Genomic DNA, 24597 nt, shown 5'->3' on the forward strand with positions numbered 1-24597 from the left:
TATGGGAAAATGAAAATACTAGTTTCTTCTATAAAATCTAGAATTTTTTTTTTCAAAAAACTAGTTTTTCTTAAAATCAAACCGGCTAAACATTAGAAAAAAAAGTTTTCCATAAAAATGTATTTTCTTAAAAAAAATTTCCCATACTTTTATGAAAAACTAAACAGCTCCAAAGGAATAAAGCATTTCAACCTAAAGAACATTTTATCCTATCTATTCTCCCAAATATGCTGAAATAACTAAAGGGTGCAGAAGTAATATTGCTGGTGAAGCAATTAGAGAAAACTAAAGATCTAATTACAATAATTAGAAGATTAGTGACTTGATTGAAACTTTTGTATATACATAATATAATAATAGGGTTAATTGTATACAGCTCCCTGTGAACAACAAATATATCTATACAAAGTTCAACTTTTTATATTTATTCCCCTTAAGTTTTTAAATATACCCTGCTGTTAGGATCTGATAGAAAAATATAGTTAATCATACATAAAATATTTAATTCTGATTAGTGAATGAGAAAAATTGACCAAATGACCGTTGAAAAAATAGCAGCTGCTATAATAAAAGTATAAGAATAAAAATATAAGAAAGATAAAAAAGAATAAGAAAAAAATTATAAAAATAATAAATTATATTTAAGAAAAAGTTGAGAATTAAAATATTATATGCTTCACAATTCAAGTTTGAAATTGCAACTCATTAAAATTTGAGAACTAAGACTTCACATGACTAATTTCATTTAAGGAAAGAATATGTTAAACTATCTAATAAATTTTAGAATGCCTGATTGTTAAAATTAAAAGTCGGCCAATCATATTTTAGATATTCCAAAATATTTTAAATGTGAATTTTATCCCTCATCACACTATAAAATATGGTATTAAAGTTTGATATNCCGAAACAATTATTTCTTTTTTCAATATTTCAAAATATATTATATTAAACCTAAATTTTTAAAATACAAATTCAAATATAACATCAAATTTTTATATATATAATATATATAATACAAAATAAATTCGGGTTTGGATAAGGTACAGTCAAAATCTATATCCGAATCCATATCCGTCTGGTTTCTATTTTTGATATCCATATCCGAATCCATATCTATTTAGCATCGGATATATCCGTTTCATTCTAGTTCAGGTTCGGATAAAATTTCAGATATCCATATCCATTCGGATATCCATATCCATTAACATCCCTGGCCTCCTCCTTCCCCCTCCTGCCACCTGTTAAAAAACTAAAATTTCATATATAAAAAAATAAAGAAAAATATAGAATATAGATATAGAAAGAAGATTCTACAAGTTGGCACTTTGAAAAAAAATATATTTACGATTATAAAAATATTATTTTATTTATTTTTAAAAAAAATAATATTACCATAATAATAACAAACTAGAAAAGTAAATATTAATATCATTTAGAATTTAGATTTTGTAAAAATAAATATAAAAAATTAAATTTTATATAGATGTATTTATAGGGATTGTGTGAATATATGTTCACTGCGGATGCGGGGGCAACAAAAGCATTTTCGCTACTTTTTATCGTACTCGCCGATTCAACCCCTCCAAGTCTCCAACCGCCGAAAGCCGAAAGCCGAAAGCCGAAAGCCGAAAGAGAGAAGAAAAAGAATGCTAGAAAAGCTACGATTCTGATATTCTCTTTGTCCTACTCCCCGAGCTCTCGAACTCAAGATTGAGAAATGGCTCCACTATTCTCCGCACAAACCCCTCGCACCCTCGATCTCCGCTCCGTCTCCATTGAATCGCCCAATCGATCGCCGTCCGTCCGCCGTCCCGAGCGCCGGATTTCGTGCCGGAAGATGGCGGGGGCCCCGCCTTCAGCGCTCCGGACGGTCTCCATACCCTACTCCGACCTCGCGGTTAGAATTGCGCTTTGATTTTGTGATGTATGATTCCGCATCTAATATGTTGGGTTTGTGGTTTGGAATTGGATGAGATTATCTCATTGTGTTTTGGTGGAATTAGGATAGGGAAAAGGATTTGTCTATGACGATTGAGGAAGGGTTTGGTCCCGGTGGATTGGGAATCATTTCGATCTCAGATGTATGTAGTGAGTTGTACTTCTACTTCTACTACTGCCTGCTACTGATTTGATGTAATGTACTTTTGTGTTTATGTAAGTGACTGTTTGGCCACTTCTGCTTCCAGTAGTACAAGACTCTATGGTCGTTTGGTTGGTTGAATGTAATTATTATAAATTCCTTGTTCTTGGAGATGCTTGCAATCAAGAATTTAAGTGCCATGCCATGAACCCGTACCAAAGACTTGCACGGTGCAGGCCGGCCCGTGTTGATGCGTACCGGTCACAAAAAATACATGTGTGCCGACATGTATAAAATATTTATTTGTTTTAATAATAAAATATTCTAATTGCTTATTATGTATCTTTATCAAATCTTTTGAATTTTATTGAGAAAATTACTTACTAATTTAAAGAAAAGAGAGTTTTCAACTATGCTATCAACACGGGACTGTATTGTGCCGATTTCTTATTGGCACGATACGGCACGGTAGATACGGCTTGTTTTGGTGGGCACTTAAATTCTTGTTTGCAATTGAAAATGCAGCATTTGCGACTACACCCATTTATTTTTGGTTTTGTGCCGCTACATCTGCTGTAGCTACATTTCTTCTACTTGTAAGCTTGAAGATGACTCTATTATTTTTCTTTAATTGGGTGATCTAATTCTTTGCCAACTGCTATAGTTGGAATTCCAACCATTTGGGTGCAGTTAAAATTGGAACAGCTGGACAACCCTCCTTATGTAGTTCTGCAGTTGAACACAATTTCACCGATTCAAACATTTGTTTTATTTTTGCATGTTGTTAAAGCGTTTGGCATACAGAAAAATTTGGGTGAGATTTCTATATTCCACTTAAAGGCTCGAATTTAGTCTTCTAATTTTGCTACAAAAGGAAGCGATTAGGGGTATTTTGATATATTGCTTCTAATAGGACTGCTTAGATAACACTTCATCAAACATCACTACACCATATAGTAGGGCCAAATAGGTTCTAAATTAAAAGTGTTATTTCTCTCTTGGGATGAGTACATGGTGAGACCAATGTATTGGAAGTGAAGCTAAATAGAAGAGGACTATTATTGGCATGATATCGTCTACAGGGAGGGCATAATTTGTGATGCTGAAGTAGATGGTCATGGATGGTAGTAGTTAGTGGATGGTGATCAAACTAAACATAGGGAATGCTAATTCTCATGCTTAGGAAATTGTTGGAATTTAAACAATTGCAAAATAGAAATTAGCTTGACATGTCTTCCACGGATTACAATCTTACTAAGTTTGCATGACACTGGAAATACTTATGCAAAGATTGAAACATGGAATGTCTAATTTCTAGGCACTTAACTTCATCGCGATTATTGGTACTGGCATACAATTAAATCAATGGGCATGACAACGAGGAGCGACAGTCATGCAATCATGCTCATGGGTACTCTCTCTTCTTTTTCTTTTACGGGGTTGGATGACTAGTTCCCAGTTCCCACCCCTTGGCCATGGCATTGGGTTCATTAAGTTTCTTGGAGGTTTGCCGCATCCCACATTTGGGACATAAGAGGCCCATGTTGAATAACCATTGAAAGCTACAACCACTAGAGAGTGTTCTCTTCTTAATAATATTTTACCTCCATTTTTTTCATCCTGAGAATTTTATTGGACCTTAGTAATAAATTGTGAAGTTAGCTAGTTCAAGATGTGGAGGTATGACTGCAGACGCGCCTTGTATTGATTAATTCTGGAATTTCTTGTAATTATTTCATGTTATTGACTACCTTTTCGAGCAAAATTAAGTGATTTGGATACAATGAATATGCACTTCACAGGAGCACCATGGAGTGGGTGGGTAGGGTAAAGGCGTTGGGAGCATCTAGGCTTATGGGATTCCAAACCCTTGTTTGGATCTTTAAAGATTTTTGATCTTGTATATGCAATATACAAACGATAGGCATAATAAACATTATTTTCCTAGTGACACCCACATGAATTTTAAATGCTGAGTCATCGACCCTGCTGACTAGTTTTTGCATGGTAAAACATGTCTTTTTCATACGGACCATCTCAAGTTGCATACGGATTAGCATGAGATAACAAAGTCTTAAAATATTAAAATTTTCTACCTAAAGGAGATGCCAAGGTCAAATGCTACGTACAAAGAATTTCACTCTACTACCAGCATTTCTTGTGATTTTAGAAGGACATGAGAACATAAATTAATTTTATTCTTCATAGTTTTAACAATTTTAATTTATATATTGCAAAAATTAGTTTTCACTATTATGATGATATTATTGTTTTGTTCTTTCTGAAAGTTTTATAGGTTCTTTTGTAGGTAATAATGAAAGTGAAACAAAAATTATTCAAGTTGCCAAAACTGAAATATTAGGTCTGCCATGAAGGGGAAAAAAGAAAGAAAAGTGAAACCCATTCTTTGAACGTTGAATTAAATAATTAATGTACCAATCTTTTAAATGTGCTTGAGAATTTTCCTATCAACTCCTACAAAATAACAGGTCTTGCTTCCTGCTTCGCCCAAATGAGCTATTAGGTGCTTATTTGGTTTCTGGAGCTTGAAAAGTGCTTTAGGACCACTCTGATATAAAACAGTTGAAGGAAACAGTGAGCTCCAATATGTAAGTTTTGGAGATCCACTTGGCACACAACGCTTGCAATTTATAGGACATTCTAACAGTAAATATGCCGCATCCAATTCACCTCAACTCATGAAACAATTGATAGTAAGCACTTCAGTTTATATCTTTCAAACTATATGAAATGATATTGTTTTCATTTTCTTGATATTGTGGCCTTTGATGCTGTCCAATTTATTGTTAGTCGTCTTTGCTCAATTACAGGTACCTGGTTTTCCTTTGTTACGGAAAAATCTCTTACATTTGGCACCCAGGTATGGAATTTGTTATCTCATTTTAATCTGTTGACTATTGTACTTTCTACTAGAAAAGATTTTGGAATAAGATGATCAAGTACCTATGGCTTTTCGCTTCTTCAATAGAGTTGCAAATCTTCCTCATGATGTGAAAAAGGAATTTGAAGACCCAGAAAGCAGGTATTGAAATAAGTATGATCCTTTTCCATTCAATACAAGATTTTGTAGTTACAATATGTGTGAGTTGCAATAGATAGATATCCTTAAAAGTTTCCACTTTCATTTATTTTGCCTGTAAGATATTATTAGTTGATAAGCATCAATCGGCCTGATTGATCGTAGCCATTGGTTCAATTCACTGGGCCATACAAATTGAATTCACACTGAACCATATTAATATCTATTGCATTATTTTAATTATTTTATTACCATATAAGAGTATCTATATTTGGAGAATTATATTTTGATTTCCTTTTGTCTCTTAAGAATTAGGATTTGATTAGAATTAGATTTGTATTAGGATTATATATTCCTTTCTATATTTGCTTTCCTCGTAATACATTAGAAACATTATAAACAAAGCCCTAAGCCTCTTTCTTGCATAATAATGGAAGTTTGAAGTAATTAAAATTTGTATAGAGCTTTTGGAGCACCAATAACCCCTTCGTGCATGCATTGCCCTGTAGTGAGTGTAGTGATTTCTGATTATTTCTTCCTATCCTTTTCTTTTCTCTCTCTCTTTATTTTTTGTAATTTTATTATTTTTCTTTAATTTTCATTATTTTATAATTTTTGGAACTATTCATTTTGAGAAAAATCCAAAAAAGTACAAAAAATTCAAAAAAAATGAATTCAAATTTTTTTTTAAAATTTTAAAAAATTTCCAATCCTGTTTTCGAGCCACTAAAGTATAGAACCCCATATTCCATCTTACATCAAATTGGTATTAGAGTTTTAGGTTATTTGACGGTTCTGTTCCGTGACTTTAGGCTTTGTGAAAAAAAAGAGAGAGCGAAAAGTATCGAAGAAAGAAAAAAGAAGGAAGTGCAAACAAAAAAGAAAAAAAATTGTGTTAAAAAAAGAGAGTGAAAAAAAATTATGGATGAAAAAGAATGTCTTAAAAAGGTTTTTCAAAAGTATGCTAGAAGAAAATGAATTTATATAGAGTCATCGAAATATCTATGTGAGATTACAAGAGCTAAGTTTGAAGCATAGTTGTACGATAAGAGGTTATACTTTGAGAAAAAAAGAAATGAAATTCCAACGGAAAGGTGAATTTCTGATTCAACAGCAAAGATGTTCCTAATGAGGCCGAACTTGAATTAAATGTGGAGCATCTCGAGCAAGGATTTAAGTGCCGTGGCACAGGGTCGTGCCAGAAACTTACCGGCACCGTACGGCACGGTGCATGCCAATGATTGAAAAAGCGCGCCTAGGCGCTAGGCTGCAAGGCCAGCGCCTAGGTAGCCTCTAGGCGGGCTCAATGGCCAAGGCACGTGCCTCAGGGGCCTAGGCTCCCAGGCGCAAAGCGCCAAGAAGGCGTGCCTCATTGTTTTTTACAGAAACGGGTTTGGATTCAGGTTTTTTTCGTTTGGATCCAGTTTTTATTGGTTTGGATCCAATTTTTACGGGTTTGGATCTAGTTTTTATGGATCTAACAAGTTAAAATATCTAAAATAAAACCCAAAACCTAAACTAAATCCCTCTCCTCTCCTCTCCTCTGTCCGCTCTCCCTCTCCTTCCGCTCGCCCTCTCCTCCCGCTTGCCCCTGTCCGGTTGTCCACTGTCCCTGGCGCTCTCTCTCCGGCTGTCCGCTGCTTCTTGGACTTCCTCCCTGCTTCTTGGACTTCCTCCTTGATCGTTGTCGCTTCTTTACTTTTATCTATATTATTATTTGGGTAACTATAGAATATTTATTGCGGTAATATGATTTTATAGAGTATATTTAGTGCTGCTTAACAATTATTAGAAAGTATGGTAAGAAACTTCTTGATTATTTGCTTATTTCAAAATTTTATGAAACTGTGCGCCTGACCTCTCTCAGGCGTGCCCCTGTGCCTTGCGCCTTGCGCCTAGGCTCCAACAGGCCTTTGAGCCTAGGTGCGCCTTGGGCTTTTTTAAACACTGGTGCATGCCGAGCCGTGCTGATGCGTGCCGGTCAAAAAAATTCTTGTATGCCGACACATAATAGCATGAAATATTTATTTTCTTTAGTAACAAAATATTCTAACTATTTATTATGTCTTTTTATCACATCTTTTGAACTTTATTGAGGAAATTACTTACTAATTTAAAGAATAGAGGGTTTTGAGCTGTGCCATCGGCACGGGATCTGCATTGTGCCAGCATCTTGTTGGCATGGTACGACACAGTGGATACGGCTCGTGCCGACCGGCACTTAAAACCTTGATCTCGAGTTAAATCGAGAATATATTGAAGACAGGTATTTTGAAGAGGCATGGTTGCTTATTGAGCTACCTTCACTGTCTGAAAAATTTGAGTTGTTCCCATAGCTAGAGCTTCAGATTGCACTATAGTAAACCTATTTTGTGGTACCAGATAACATGATATTGCATAAGTTTATCAATTATTTTTACGATGAGATTCTGTTGAGGTCAATGTGATCAAGTTCTTTAATGTCATCTTCCTCTCCGCCAAAACGCTCTCCCAGATATGTTTTTGATTTCAATTGGCCATATTCAAGGCGTCATACTTCACCACCAGATCATCTTGGAAATTTGGTATTTACGTTCCATCTTGTCGATCTTGTTGATCTTGAGGATGAGATCCTACACGATGGAAGCTAATGGTGTGGGACCGACCAATCGATCAGTTGGACCCATTGGTTCAATTCACTGGACCGTGCAAAACAAATTCACATCCGAACCATATTAATATCTATTGTCTTATTTGAATTATTTTTACCATATAAGAGTATATCCGTATTTGGAGAATTGTCTTTTGATTTCCCTTTTTTTTTCAAGAATTAGGATTTGATTAGAATTAGATGTCTACTAGGATTATTGATTCCTTTCCATATTTGCTTTCCTAGTAGTACTAGATTACATTTTGTGGTTGAAAATTTTAATTTGTTTTGATTTGAATTATTTAGTCAATTAAATTTTAAAAATTTATCAAACTAACCAATAATTTAGTAAAATTTTATGGATTTTAACTATTTGTGTGGAAATAAGTGTTATTGTTGTTGACAATTAATAATCAATTCAATTGATAGCATCCCTAGTTTTAATAAGATCTCCAACACAATAGATAATCGAACAAAATATTTTTCCTCGGTTAAAATTTTAAGTTTCACTTTATTTTATCTTAGATTAGATATTTTTAAATTTATTTTTTTTGTAAATTAATTTTTTTATACATTAGAAGAATAAATATTTTGGTTATTTTTAAAGCATGTTTTCAATATCATATTTTATCCTCAGTTTGTTCTCTTTTTCCATTTGAAATTTTAAAATTTATTTTCTTTTCTATCAGAATAATGGTTATTTTGATAATTTTAGTACTTTCTTATTTTAGGTATTTTATAGTATTTTAATATAATATTAATGAAACAATTTTCTACAGTTTACAGCACTTCTATAGCAGAATCAGCCAAATGCTCTATAACTTTTTCTTACAATACAACACTATCATATAACACTTTTAGAGCAAGACTACACCAACCAGCTTGGCCAAATAGGCCCAATGTGTGTTTGAGGGGCAATGGTGTTTATAAAGTTAATTACCATTATTAGAGAAGGAACAACTTGGTAGACCAAATTAGTATTAGTGTATCTAACAATTGACCTCAAAAAGTATATCTAACAGTTTAAACTTGAAATCTAGAAACTTGTGCTGAGTAATACGCTATATATATAGCTCTTGGTTCACATTCTATACAGTATGATTGTTTATATACAGTGAGTTGCCTCTTCAGAATAAGTTAACAAATGTAGACCGATAGGAGAAGAGGGGGAGGATATCGCCAGGGGTGAGAGAGGAGCAGTCGAGGTAGATGGAAAGGGGCATTGGGGTGGATGGAAAGGGGCATTGGATGAAGAAAGAGAAGGAGAAGAATAGAGAACCGAGACAAAAGGGAGGGGATGAGACAATAACAATGGAACGGAGCGAAGAAAAAAGAGTGGGCGAGTTAGCAGTGGGCGAAGAAAGAATGGGAGGTGGCAAAGGAAACGAGGAGATGGCAACATTCAAAGGATCGTTGGTATCATAGAGGTCGACAGTGGAAGAGAGAGGAGCTAAAGTATGAGGAAAGAAAAAAAGATGGGGGCCATGGAAACCTATCCATGGCAAGAAAGACAATGGTGGAACAAAGAGGAAAAGCAAAGAAAAGGTTGTGAAAGTAGCAGGGGTGGGAAAATAGGAAAGAAGTAGCATGCATGGTGCCAAGGATCTTATCACGTGATATGACTGTTTGGCCAAGCTTCGCAGAGGACAATATTGATTTCTGGTGGAAATGATGAAATTGAAAAAGCGGCGGCAATAAAGAGACGGGGAAGAGGTAAGCAGAGTAGGGATCATGGGCATCAATAATAGCAAAGCTTCTATTTAATTCTAATCTTTGCAATCCAATGATAGTCAAGATGGAAAATATGAACAAAGAAGAATTGAGCCATTAATTTGAAGCATTTACCATAATATTTGATGTAGGTTGTGATCATGTAGTCGGTTGAAAAGATGCAACCAAACAATGGGTAATATTAAAGCTAATGAAAATGAGGAATAAATGATGAAAATATATGGAGATAGTTGTTATGGGAACATGAAACTGACAAGAATTGGAGAGATAAGAGGACAAAAGGAAGCGGCATGGCTAAAAGGCCTAAGAAGCAAATATTGCTTTACTTAAAACCATTTAGAAGCAGAACAAACCATTGGCTATTAAAAAGTAGATAAACAAATTATATTGATATTTTCATGTAGGAGCTTTCTCGCTTATTTACTCCTCACTCCTATTCAAAATTTTCAAATGTACCCTTCTATACCCAAATTACCTTTCTTAAACCCAATCCCATTAGTTGGGTTTTGGGTTATTTTAAGAAATTTTTTGAAATCCCAAAGGGCATTTTGGTCAATCAGGGGTATAAAGATATTTCTTAAGTTTTAGAGGACATATTAGATATCATTTCTTTTATAAAATGACCGTAGGCAAATCTATATGGATTTTTATACTATCCTCTTTTGTACCTATTATGCAAAAAGTAGAACTTCTATTGTTTCTAGTACTGAGTAGAATTTGAAAAGTCAGATTTAAATTGGGATTATTACTTGACAAAAGCTGATGAGTGTTACTTGGTGTTCACTGTACAGATATAACTTTGGTTGGAGTCATGGGAAAGAGAAGCTTGAATCTGGTAAACTCGGTAGGCTCTTTTTTCTTTATCTTTTTGTTTTGTTGGCATTATCTTTGGGTCTATGTGCAGTAGATGCTAAGCTAACTGAAACGTATTAAATGCAAATGTACTACTTAGCATGAGAAATTTTACTCTTATTTTGCTTTGACTTCGTTTACCTTACCGATGATATTCATTCTAAAATGATATATAACATACAAGAAATGCACATATGCACGTTATATTGTCTATAACCTGCTGTACTTTTAATAGGCATTGTAGGTAAGTCCAATGGCATCAACTTCTATGTTTTATGAACTCCTGCCGTGTTTATGAAGAGATTATTAACTTGTTAACATCCCGGTTTCAGCTTACTTCTGGATCAGAAGCAGGTTGTAAATGTGCCATAGACACATGAAAAATGGGTGTATATGGATATATTTGCATAAATCTTGGTTTCACATGACTGAAGGAAAACTGAGATATCCATTCTTTGTTAGTTCGTTAATCTGATCTTGTACGCTTGTATATGTTAAGAGTTTTGAGTACATGTCTATGCTATCTATAGGATTGAATGTAGTCATCATGTATGCAAATACAGAAGACTGTATTAAGCTAGCATCATAGTACTGTGTTGCCAAAATTTTATAAATTTACTTGATCATATATTCATATTAGTATCTGAAGAATTTAACTTCACTATCAAGGTTCCTCATTGAATTTTCTCTACTTTATTCTTTGCAGATACATTCAAAGGCTCTTTTTATGCTAATCCAATTCTTGACATGCCTACAACTGATGTTGCACTTATGCATCGGTATATTTCTTTGAAAAGAAATAATCATCCTAGTACTCTATATTACATATCATCTTGTATAGAACTGTATTATCATCTAGATTGCCCTTAATGCTTCATTGGCTGAAAGAAGGTTTGACCACCTGATATAGGTACCCATCGTATTGTCGGCCAAATAAATGGCCTACAACTTCTTTGCCTGAGCTTGAAGTAGGTATGAGCAGTCTTCCTCCGAATAAACTGTTAATGGTTACTTCATCTAATTCTTAAGATGGGTTATCGTTCTTTTGTTTGATTTGATTAATCAGAGAGTTGGATGCCCATTCTTCAAAGTGGAAATTCGTTATTTTTTCTGCGCTTCAGTCTCATAGTTTAGTATTTGTTTAGCCCATATACTGGAGATCAGCTTTCAATGTGATGGTGGTCCTTGCAAAATGGACTGTTATTCACTTTTCAAATGCAAACTAAAATGCAATACTTGGGAGTTTTGCGGTAGATTCTATTGATAGTTGATAAATCAGAAACTGCCCATGAACTAAAGTGAAATAATCAAAACTCGTGATGATGCAAAGGTTGATCAACTAAAATCTTACACGAAGTAGTTTTTTAGTCCTCGTTAAGTATAAAAAAATTGGTAATCAAAGAAATTTCTCGTACTGATATCTGTTGTCTTAAGAAATTTCTCGTACTTCTTTGGTTTGTTTGGATATCTAAACAATTTCTCTAGTGATAACTTGTGATGTGTGGAGCTTTGCTTTTGTAATTGAAACCTAAGAGGTTAATTTTTAGTCCATTGGAAGGTTGTCATAGTCATGATTGCTAAAGATAATGCATTCCTTCGATCACATATTTTATATTATGAGAGAAATAATTTAGAACCAGTATATGCTATGAGGTTGTAGTTATCTTTCCATCTTCCTATGAAGCTGCTACCACATGCCCCTTGAGTGAATAAAAGAGATACTGAACAATTCTTTTCTGCATCCAAACAGGCCCTTCATGAAGTGCAAATACATGATGGTATGTTTTATATAATAGAGTTCATAGAAGGCAATGCCTAACAAAAATTTTTTAAAGGTAAAATGTTTCATTTCCCTTTTAAGAAATTTCCTAAGAATTTAAGTATGGAAATGCAGAACCATTAAAGAGCATAATTTTCTTTTTCCATATGCATAAAATATTGGCATGATTTTTTATTATTTAATTATGGAGGCATATCTTGCCAAGTAGCATATAGTGAATTCGCCCTTTATTTTTTATGATCTAATCTTTTCGTAGCTTCTAATGATATATCTTGTGACAATCTATTGACTACTTGCGTAGATATCTCTATCTAGCTTTCTCTTGAACTTTATCCTGCAGAAGATGGAACAAGTCTTTGTCTCCAAGCAAAATGTATTTATAGACAAAATGACAATACTGATTATGTCTTCTTTTTTTGTAATTATAGCATTCAAAGCCCTTGGGAAGCTGATGTTAGAAGTTGGCCTGATGTTGGCATATCATTGTGATCAATATGGTATGTATTGTGAAAGGACTATTGCAGGCATGACAAGTTATACATAAATGTTTAGTCAAAGCAATATAGTCCATAGGATTTGCTTGCTTCTTCGTAGGTGATTACTGATATGTATATTGACCTCAAGATGTACATTGATAACAATGGGATTGGTACCCTCATTTCATTACCTTAAGCCAACAGAATCTTGTCCAAGATGGCCGCTAAAGTGATTTACGAGGTGGCTGTTCTAGGGCTGAAAATACTTTGTTGATCTAGTACTATTGGTCAAATATAGGAATAACTAAGTTCCGAAGGATTCTGTCATGTCATCTGATAGTACACTAAGGGCGTGTTTGGTCTATGATTGGAATAGGAATGGAAAATGGAATTGGATTGCTTTGGAATGGAAAATGGAATGACGAATCATCCAAAATGTTTGGTTCATTATTGGAATGGAAATCGGAATAAAAATTTAGAACTTTAAGAGAGGGTTTTGATTAAGAAAGGGGAAAGTGATGAAGGGAGAGGAGGAAGGTGTTGGTGAAAAAGGATTTTGAATAGTTTACTTTGGAATGGGTCAATTCGAGAGTCAAAGCCTGATTGGGCCATAAATGGATTTAGCCATTCCTATTCCGGAGTGGAATGGTAACCAGAATTCGATTCCTATAAATCAAACGACAACTATCGGAATCAATGAATTCCATTTCGATTCCATAATCTAAAATAGGTGAACCAAACATGCCCTAAGTGCAAACATGTAATAGCTTGTTATTTATTTAAAATAATTGTTATTGATGAACATTCACTTAAATTTATCTTGAAGTGTCAACCATAAATTAAATAGAAGGATGTCACATGGGAGGTGTCTATATAAGTTTTCTTGATATACTTTTTTTTATCCTACAAATAACGAGACAGGTGGCTAGTAGACGAACAGTTTTTCTAATTGGTCATCTGTTATGCTAACTGATCAATTGCATAGAATTTGTCTTCTCTTCCGCTTATTGAGGATTATGCATCATAAATATTAAACATTTTCTTTATATAAACTGACGACACCCACCAAATAATGGCCAGAAACAGTTTATAGACTATTCAAAGGAAAAAGGTTAAAATGATGCTGTAAAGTCCGGTAGAAACCTAGAATGTTGGAAATTATGAAAGTGCTAATTGCTCAAGAACATTTAGAGAAGCCATGTGGAATCTGAACTCAAAGCATCAGGTAATCTCTATGCTAGGTACTTAAGAGTGGGCCTAGGAAACAACAATTCATAAATCCTCCTCCACTTATCCACCTGGGACTCTTTTTCTCTCCACATGAACAGCTAATATGGCCGTATCTTTGCTTTCTACACAGTTTGTTTGTTGCATGTGTTTATTCGACAGAGATATCAAAGAAAGAATGACTTATGGGAGTTAACTAACATGTCATTCGCTTTCTTGTGTTCCTGTGAAGGTTGTTACTATTCTTATCTACCTTAGGATTGAACTGATTTACTTCATTATTTATTGAGGTTTACTAGAGTATAATCTTTATCATGGATTAAAAGAAGGTTGACATGTGCTAATTTTGACTTCTATTTGCATGCCAATATTGTTTTCCTCTTCTTGGTAACTTTTGATTTGTAAATTCTATCCGAGGATTTAAGTGCCCACAGGTTATACCGATCGTGTTGTATCGTGCCGACAAGTTATTGGCACAATACGACTTCCATGCTGCCGGCACGGCTCATAACCCTCTTTTCTTTGAAATTAGCAAGTAGTTTCCTTATTGAAGTTCATTTTTTTTTTATAAAGATATATAAAAAGAAATTATAATATATTGGTGCTAAAGAAAGTAAATACTTTATGTGTTGGTGCATAGGTATTTTTTTATGATCGGAACACATCAGCACAGCCGTACCGTGCCAGCAAGTTTTCGGCACAATCTCATGCCATGGCACTTAAATCCTTTCTTCTATCAACATAGAACATTTTTATTTGACTCACACAAAAGCTAGTTATATTTGACTGTCCATCAGCAATATTCTTTCTGTATTTACCTCGTTTAAAATACTATATCATTTTCTTTTTTCTGGAATTTTCTCTGATTATTTTTACCTAATCATTAGTGTTGAAAGGGATGGGAGGACACGAGGATATAAGCCTTGAACAGGTCCTCAGGCGTTCCAGGTGCCACAAAGGTCGTTTATTGTATTATTTTCCCATGCAACTTAGGTAATTAATTTCATTTGCTGTTTATCTCTTCCAATGGAAAATTCATAGATGGTTTGGACAACAAGAATAACGAAGTATCTAGAAAGCTAATTCAATTCTGTGATACGTGAACTTCTAGCGAGCTATACACTAACCAGTGGATAATGCGGAGAAGTGTTTTTGCTTGTTCAGTAGCCAATACAATCTCTTGGAAAATATTGTTCATATCTAGATCTTATTGCTAACAGTGAATGCCAAGACAATATGAGTTCTACGTCTTCATGGTGTGGCTGGCACACTGACCATGGTTCACTAACAGGTGATTGTTTACAATTTTGTATGCCTTTCACCTTGCTTTAGTGAGAGGGAAAAATACATTTTTTAGCTGAGAAACTAGAATTTTCCATTATAGATTCATATTACAATCATTATACTGATTGTGGCATGTGGCATTTTATACATCTCTATTGATTTAAGTTGGAAATTAAGAAAACCAACTTTTTCTAATATTTTAAATAGCAATAGTGTTTTGCCTTTTGTTTGCCACTTTTTTTTCAATTTATTCTTCTTTGAACCTTTTCGAAGGTGATTCCAGAAAATATCTTAGTTACCAAGAGTATAGAAACTAATGATTTGTCAACCAAATATGAGCTGCCTCTATTTGTAACATATATTCAGTTGAAGTTTCTTTTTAGAACTTGCAAGATGGAGAGCCTTTCTTGTTAAGTTTCTTATTCTCCTCTGTTTTATAGTTTTACTTTAGGTGATAGTGAGTTTTCTTTATACATGGTTGAAGTACAAATTTAGCAACAGAGGCACTCTGGTAACTAAATTTTATTTTCTTAGTCTAATGACAAACTCTAGACTCTGTATTGTTGAGAACACACAATAAACTAGGTAAGCTTAAGATGAGGTCTAGATGAGGTCTAACATGTGGGAGACAATTGTGTATGCTGAAATTCATGCCACAAGAGCAATGCGACTTAATTTAGATCGTTTAGTAAGCTTAGAATTCATACTTTAAGAGGCATACTCAAGTGCACTTATGTCGTTATATCTCTTATATCTGCGTACACCAAACTTATGTGATGCCCCACTTCCCAGGGGATCACCCATCCTAGGATTACAATAGTCCTAACACGCTTAATTCTCTTAACCTCTTGAGTCTAGCCACCGCCCAAAATGCTATATCCGGATTAGAAGGTTTAGCCCTATTATACCTCATATATAGGACTATTTTAAATCCTGGGGTGTCACACTTTAAATTGTGCTACTATCCTAGACATCACTTCATATTTGCCAAAGATTGATAAGAAATGCCTATGTATAAATATACCACACACATGCAAGTGTGAAAGTGTTACGAGTCATACTCAAGTGCATTGATTGAGCAAAACTATCGACTGACGCAAGTATATCCTTTTGTTTCTTGCTCTTCTCTGCATACCAACTTGAAGTTGGACTACTATTGAATACAAATATATGGTTTCCAAAGATACCCTTTATTTGTGAGACATTGATAAGCAATGTCTATGTAATAAATGTACCACATACACGCGCGCGTGCTCACACATGTGCGTGCATTCATCCATCTTATGATATCTTTCATGAATTCCTTATTTCATGTATAGTATCTTGGGTTTTTCAACTGTTTTCTAGATCCTACAGTAAAGCTCATTAATGGCTAACGATGCTGTTCCATCGCTTGTAAATAATAAGTGGTGTGCCATCACTACTTGTAATTATGATTGCTTGTTACTTTGTTATTTTACAGCTCATATTCATGACTAAATCATATTTTGTAGGTCTTACATGTGGCTTGTTTATGAGAAATTCTATAGAAATCCCTTGCCCTGATAGTGCTGCTGGGCTGTATGTCCAAACTCGTAATGGTCAGATTGATAAGGTAACTTGGGGTTTTGTTGTGTTAGGGATTAATACAATCTTATCTCATTTAGTTTAGTCTTATTTGTTACCTATGTAATTCTAACCAATGTGGTAAAAATGGATATATCTACTATTAAGTTCTTTGATCCTTGCTGTAGTTTTTGTACTGGCGCTTTTAAGTCTACTGAGAGCCTAGGAAGAGAGTCGTTTAAAGGGTTGAAGATCTATTACATTAGTCACGACAAATCTGTGCTTTCAAATTTGAACTGTTGTCATGATATAATTTCTTTGTTTTTTAGAAGAATCAAACAATGCTTTGATGCTTCTTTAAATGGTTATTGAAGTAATAGCTCGCAAGATGCCATTTGTTCATATGACTGATTTAAAAGCATTGGAACCTATCGACATGCTATTCTTCTTGTTGGGGTTTTTTTTCTCGTTTAGGGGCATCTAGAACTTCATAATCGGAGTGACCCATGTTCTTTTGTTTTTCCCAACAATTGCTGAACATTTTCAATTCTTAAAATGCACAAACTTACTTTTGGCTACCACCAAGATCACTACATGTGACCAAAAAACAATATTTCATGTTGCCTCTCATGTCCTCTTATAAAATGCATGTGATTAAGAAATTGGCGAATTAGTTGAATTTGTTGATTAGAAATTGCCATTTAAAATTTATTTTTTCTGCTACATTCTATTAGCAGTCAAGGTTAGGAATTTTGCTTCTCTTTCTTTATTTGGCAACTTTTGCAAATTGAAGCAAAACAATTATTTCAGAGTTTGTTCTTAAGAACCATACTATAAATTTCTAGTTCAGAAACAGGGGGTGTTTTCTCTTTTGTTTAATGTGCAATCGGATCAAATTTGTTGCTATAGGACACTGAAATTTAAGCATTTTCAGAGCCTTTTTAGTCCAAGTTTTCACTGTATTTGACAAATTGGCCAGTTCATACTTTTGTTCCTCATTTTGATGCATTAGGTTGTCTACGAAGCAGAAGAACTAGCCTACCAAATTGGTGAAACAACTGAAATACTATCAAGGGGTCGTCTTTGTGCAACTCCGCATTGTGTACAGGTATACTTGCTGGAGTGAGAACAAAAGGTCCATTACATGCTACGATACATTATCAAACAAATGATGATTGTGCCATTTTCCAACTATACACACAACAGAATTTGCCATCTTTAACACAATGTGTATCTCAAAATTAATATGATAATTAAGCCCCTTCACTCGCTTGGTTTTCAGTGATAGTGCCATTAAGTAAAAAATTCTTATGTAAATAAAGGGAAGAATAATCTATTTTTATGTGAATTCACATATTTAGTATCACCATCTCCTGAAAGAGGAAAAATAAAAATTCCTTTGATACTTTCTATTTGTTATCACTTAATCTTTTGCCTTTGTATCCTTTAATTCCTGTTTGCTGTTGCTGATAGGCACCCAATGGTGAAAATGCTTTTCGTGTGGAACGCTCAACTTTTGCAATGTTTATGCAACCGGACTGGTATGGCAGGAGAATCTTTCTAGTAGAGCATATATTCACACGAATTGAAACAATTCTCTTAATTCAAACCATTGATTTTTCTACAATTTAATTTTATTGAGACTACAACTTAGTTCTTTTGTCATAATTTCAATCTAGCATCAGATCTGGGAACACCGTCTTTTTCTCACCTGGTAATGGGTTATTTAGGGTCTCAAATATGTTAGTAAAGAAAATTCTATCTCCACCTATAAACAAACCCTAACCCTAAACGCAATGGGACATCTATGTGGTTGAACGAGGAAAAAGTTTTTGATATTTTTGATATTTAACCAACCAGATCGCCGCATCTTCCACTTTCTTGCTTATAATGCCTGAAATAACCTTAGTAATTTAATTACAGTTGAATGCTGATTAAGATGAAAATAAGGTAGTACCTGAAAAGGCTGCCCTTAGTGTTCCTTGGTTTGTTATGTTCTTAGCTTTGCCTCAGTGTCTCTTCAATTTATGTGAAGAGCAAAAATGTAAATACTTATTTATCTTTTTCTTAATACTATCTATCTCATTTCTCTACTTAAGCAATCTCAAAAATTAACTGCTACCTTAATTTTTGTTAATCTTTTCTAGTTTATTATGAGTCTAGGTACGCATTATATTTAAGATCAATCAGGATCTTACATATTCTCTTCTCTGAACAGGGATGAAAAACTAAGGTTTCCTGGAGAAATTCATCATCATCAAGAGGTATATATGTCGCAAATTCTCGTATATTACCATGTGCCAATCTATAAGTCCTTTATTTTTTAAAAAAACATGAAAAACGATAGCACTTTCACGGCGTTGATGGCAATGAGCTTTTATTTTAAGCAAGAAAAAAGATAGCACTTTTATAGCATATAACAGCAAGTTTCCATTGCCTCACTATGATTTTTCTCCAATTCCTTTATTTATTGTCATTTTCAACTTGCAGTTGATCCCACCAAATGGAACTCTTACGTTCGGAGAGTATTCAGAGACACTTCTTAACAAATACTACTACCAAAGGACATGAAGCAAATTTATCCGACTTTATAAACCTGTATTAACTACATGTCATGTAAAGTTTTAATGACATGTAAAGTTTTAAAAAGAAAACTATGTTGCGCACATCGAAGAAATTTATAGCTTTTATTTTGGTTTTCATAGCAAGTATACCAGCAATAAGGCATAAGAATGTGGAATTGTAAAAACTTTAATCATACAACAAAACCGAATGAAGCCCTAATTTTTTCTCATTTTGTGTGTTTCAAGAGTGCAATAGAATGAAATTTACTGATGTAGCAGTTACAGCATATAAAGATGATTAGTTTATTTAGTTGAACAAAATTTTATCTGTTCAAGTTTGATATTACTGCTGACACTTTGGACCTTGACAATTCTTTAGCGGCCTTTTCTTTATGTGAAAATCGTATTATTTGATTAGAAGTATGATTTGTGATGAAGGGTGGAATCTTTTGTTAATGGGGCATAGCTGTACCGCGCACTAGGTGTGACACCCCAATAGTCCCACATCGGATAATTATTGCTAGATGTGGGAATATATAAGTTTTATTAGACTAAACATAATAAGTGGGCTTAAGCATTTTGGGCTGGTGATATGGGCCCAACGAGTTATTGTTGCTAGCAGGGTCGGCTCGTTACATTTGGTATCAGACCTAATTCACCAGCCGGAAGTAGAAGATGAGTCTTGGCTGAGCCAGGATCGGAGTGACAAACTAAGCCAGGGTCAGTGATTGACAGGCTAAGTCAGGATCGGGATGACAAAAGCTAGCGAGACAAATCTCACATCGCTTGGTGATCTTAGGCTGCGAGAGTCTGTGACACCCCAATAGTCCCAACATTTAGAGCCGACGAGGACGTCAGGGCCTAAACGGGGGGAGTCTGTGACACCCCAATAGTCCCAACAATTTTACATATGATAATTATGACTAGATGTGTGAGTATATAAAGGTTGATTGGGCTAGACATAATATACTAGGCTTAAGCATTTTGGGCCGGTGGTATGGACCCAACGAATTATTACTGCTAGCGAGTCGGGTCATTACACTAGGTGTGTACAATAATTTCTTGAGTATTTATTCGTTTGTTTTGGCCTGTATATAGAATCATATGCAATATATATTTATATCTAAAGGCTAAAAAGTCTAGTATGCACTTTATGAAAAGTGTTTTAAGAGCTATCTTTATTTATACTATAAATAAAATAAAATATGATAGAATAAATAATGCAATAAACTTTGTAATTTCACATTTTATAATATTCATATAAAATTTTGATTATAAAGCTTTTTTGGCAGCTACCTTTTATTTATATTTTATATCTATTATAAGAGCTAGGCTCATGCGCTTTCGAAAGCACAGAGTCCTCCATTATTGTAAGTTGTTTTGATGATAAGACATTCAATTCGACGATCGACTTTGTTAGATATGATCTATGCTATTTAAATTATTTAGAAAATAAATTTCATAATTTTTTTTTATTTTGTTTGTACGTCTAGTGAACGAGTAGCTTCAATATGACCGGCTGAAAATAAATATGTTATAAAAAAAGTGATGAGATACTCAAATTTCAAATTGGAAGTATTGTTCTTGCTCTTGATCTTAATAGAAATTTTTTATTAAAGTTTCATGTAATTTGGATTGTTCTACACCCTTGAGCTTACAAAGTGTCACACGGCTGTTAAAATAATTATTATTGAGACCTTTGATCATTTAGTAAATGATGTCGAAAAACTATGAAATTTGATTTCTAAATGTTTCTAATAGAGTAGATTATATTTAATGGTGCCGATCGTCGAATCGGATGTCCCATAATCGAAAACAACTTACAAGCACAGAGATCTCCATGCTTTCGAAAGCGCAGGAGACGTATTCTTATTATAAAAGCTATTATTTTAACTTTATCATTATTAAAGATGAATGAATCCGAGTGTACTAATAGAGTAAATAGTGTAATGAACTTTCTCACATTCTAAAATATCAACATAAAAAATAGGCTAAATTATATAAAATTCCCTTGTAATAACTTGCTTTTTCACTTTTCCCCCTGACATTTAAAAATCTACACTTTGCCCTCTTGTAAAATAAAAAATGTTCACAGGGGGTTTACGGTGTGTAAAATGATCATTTTGCCCCTCGCCATTTTCATCTTCTTCCTCATTTTCCTCAGCCGTCCCTTCGATCGATCGTGATTCCCACCTCAATCGGCCGCGATTTCTCTCCATTTTCTTCTCCACCTGCTCCCCTTCTCATCCTACACCCTCGACGCCCCTCGATTTCGACGACAGTAGGGAGGAAATCGAGATGGGTGTTGATGGAGAGGTAGGCAAGGGCAACGAGGGCGAAGGCGAGACAGCGGAGGAGGGCGAAGGGGATGTGGGCGAGGGTGAGGCAATGGAGGACGGCGAGGCGGCGAGGCAGCAACGCGGCGGCGAGGTGGCGAGCCGGAGGGAGGCGAAGCAACAAGGAAGAGGGCGGAGGGGTATTTTCGGCATAAAAAAATATTTTATAACGGAACCCTAACGATAGGGGGTGAAGTGCACATTTTTCATTTTACAAGGGGGCAAAGTGTAGGTTTTTAAATGTCAGGAGGGGAAAGTGAAAAAGCGGGTTATTACAGGGGGGTTTTCTGTAATTTAGCCTAAAAAATATTATATGAAGTCCAAATAGGAACAAATAATGAAGAAGCAGATGTCGGAGGCAGTAGAGTGGCAGATTGTCATCTAGTTGCAAACTTTATTGTGACAGACAAACTACATTTCCATGAAGACTTGCAAGTTGTTTTGGTTGATAAAAAGATAATAACAGCAATAAATCAGAGAGAGAGAGAGAGAGAGTGAGGTTGGTAGGAGTAATTTTATAGATGGAGAGTTTCTAAATATAAATCATAGCCTGAACCTTGTGTATGAATTAGCTATAAACCAATCTTTCTTTGTCACTCACTTTATTTTTATCTTTAGTTTTAGTGGTGACATAGCAAACTACATTCAATGATTAGTTTAACACTTCTTAGTATTTATTTCGTTTTGAAATAAAAAAGTTATAGTACTTTGAGAAACACGCAATACTTTTTTTTTTGGGAATAAGGTAGCACGCTACCCACTTCATTCATTGATACAAATGAACTTAGCTAGGTATATGAGGTGGAAAAAAAAAAAGGTTAAGTTGGGTGATAGCAAAACATTTTTCAGTATCTCACAAGGTACTTGATCTTCATGATGACTGCCACAGGGTCTCAACTATGCTTTTTAAAAATGATATTGTTTCTTTCCAACCAGATTATCCACCAGATTGTCGCGAGTGTGTTCAGGTTCATCGCAAAAGTTAGAGAGTTCCCCCTTTCTACTAGCTTCATCCAGAGACTGTGCACATCATCAAAAGTCACGTGTTCCAATGGCTCTTCAAGTATCGATACAAGTAAAAACTTGCTATACACACATCTGGCAAAAAATGGTCTACAGTCTCGCAAGCGTCAGCACATAGCACACAGGCCCGGTCCCCTGTCCATTCTCTCTTAAGAAGATTGTCAACTGTAGGAGTTCTTTTTTTAAGTACTAACAAATAAAGATCTTCACTTTCACCGGTACTTTCAGCCCCCAAATCTTAGGCGAAAATATATCTCTAACACCTCTGTCGCTAAGCATCTTATACATAGATTTGACCGTGAACTTGTACCTCTTATTCCATCGCCATAAGATCTCATCCGGTTTGTCCATAGTTCTTACCACCGTAACCCTACGCTTGAGTTCCTATACCTCCAAGTTACTATCCCGACTCGCTAAATTAATCTCTCTTAAAATTTTCCTCCATCTCCATCCTTCGCCGGCATAGCATTTCTTTACAGTAACATTCTTAAGCTCTACTTTACAATAAACTTTAGGTACTAGAGAGTGTAACAAGGTTTCACCGCATCACCTATCTGACCAAAAGTCAATATGCCGACCATCCCCTAAAGAGAACCTAGCTCTACAAATGTAGTTGTCCCTAAGCTTAATCACATCTTTCTACCACTTTAAGGCCAATTTAAAGTATTTCCCTTCCCTCAAGGGTTTTCTTCTATAGTAGTATAGGGCTTTGACCAACTTCCTCCATTGTAGGTCCTGCCTCGTGAAAAATTGCCACCACCACTTAAAGATAAGAGCATCATTCACGACATTTAAGTCCTTCACCCCAAGTCCTTCTTCATTCTTGCGCTTACACACACCTCTCCAAGCTACCAGGTATGATCCTCATGTAGAGTCTTGCCTACCTTTCCAAAAAAAGTCCCTCCTTGGTGCCTCAATACGTTTAATGATCCATTTTGGCGCCTTGTAGATAGAGAGAAAATGAATTGGCAGGTTGCAAGAACTGGACTAACGTTAATCTCACTCCACGCGAGAGTAACTTAGCTTGCCACCTGTCAATTCTTCTTTGTATTTTGTCAATAACTCCCAACCAATCTTAAATATACCAGACAATGGCAATCCTAAATACTTAGCAGGGAACTCCCCTACTTTAACGGCTAGAATATGTGCTAGTTTGCTAGCTTTATTCTCGTGTCCTCCTATATAGAAAAATTCTGATTTATCTTTATCAATCTAAATCCCAGAGGCCATTCAAAAAGTTCACATAAATTTTAAGTTTTACAAAAATTTTCGTCTAGCCTCACAAAAAAGATTATATTATCCGCATATTGAATAAGCTATACTAGGCTATCTTCAGTCGGTCCCAACCCCTTGATAACATGCAATATTTTGAAAACATAAATGACATTTGTTACCCTAATTCCTTTCAATATTTTGGGACAAAAAATGACTGATCACTTTATGATAATATTTTAATTAAGGTAGTATGTATTATATCAAGAAACAACTACGCGATACTTTGGAAAATGAATAATCACTTTTACGACAATTTATAATTAAGATAATAATGATATTTAAAGTTTTAATAATATAAACATATTTTTAAAACATTAACTTTACTTTATTCATATGTTAAGCAAAGTTTTATTAATATATACCTTACGTTACAATGTTATTATTTATTGGTTTTAATATAGTATTTTGGGAAATAATTTTCGTGGAGAGGCAATAATTTTTGAGATGTGATAGAGACAATGAAGAGACATATATTCTCAAAAATATGCAATATTGTTGGAAACATAAATAAGAAATAGTATTATTGAAAACATGTAAAATTTTGAAGATGAATAGTATTTGTTGCTCATAAACATTCATGAAAGATAAATACAGTGGTGCAAGGCTACTATTAGTAGCAACCAGCATTTGTTGCTACCACTTTTTCTACCCTTAGATTGCTTAGAGATTCCCAGAGAGAAAAAGTGGTAGATGGATTAAACGGGACTAACGTCGGGTCTGTTTGCTGTACAATGGGAAAGAAAAAAAAAAAACCT

At 34.6% G+C, this 24597-nt stretch overlaps 1 protein-coding gene across 6 annotated transcripts; it reads left to right on the forward strand.

Moving 5' to 3' along the window:
* LOC109722263 lies at positions 1533–19438 on the forward strand. Of its 6 annotated transcripts, none has more exons than XM_020250231.1 (15): positions 1533–1897; positions 2004–2081; positions 4912–4961; positions 5070–5123; positions 10272–10324; positions 11039–11111; positions 11243–11304; positions 12541–12609; positions 14703–14808; positions 15036–15106; positions 16593–16693; positions 17657–17752; positions 18118–18185; positions 18863–18908; positions 19135–19438. In XM_020250231.1, exons 1-15 carry the CDS (start codon positions 1718–1720, stop codon positions 19213–19215), a joined length of 1188 nt encoding a protein of 395 aa, XP_020105820.1. In that variant the 5' UTR covers positions 1533–1717; the 3' UTR covers positions 19216–19438. The 6 variants fall into 6 exon arrangements, with proteins under 6 accessions (XP_020105820.1, XP_020105821.1, XP_020105822.1 ...); XM_020250232.1 differs by having other exon boundaries at positions 10272–10315; XM_020250236.1 differs by having other exon boundaries at positions 1754–1924.

Source organism: Ananas comosus, linkage group 16 (genome assembly GCF_001540865.1).
Source record: "Ananas comosus cultivar F153 linkage group 16, ASM154086v1, whole genome shotgun sequence".
Lineage (NCBI taxonomy): Eukaryota > Viridiplantae > Streptophyta > Magnoliopsida > Poales > Bromeliaceae > Ananas > Ananas comosus.

Excerpts from the sequence above, each read along its gene's own strand:
- LOC109722263 (XM_020250231.1), top strand. The coding sequence starts at position 1,718 with ATGGCTCCACTATTCTCCGCACAAACCCCTCGCACCCTCGATCTCCGC. Across the intron at positions 15,107-16,592 it reads TGACCATGGTTCACTAACAG|GTCTTACATGTGGCTTGTTT; the intron begins GTGATTGTTTAC and ends CATATTTTGTAG. Across the intron at positions 17,753-18,117 it reads CAACTCCGCATTGTGTACAG|GCACCCAATGGTGAAAATGC; the intron begins GTATACTTGCTG and ends TGTTGCTGATAG.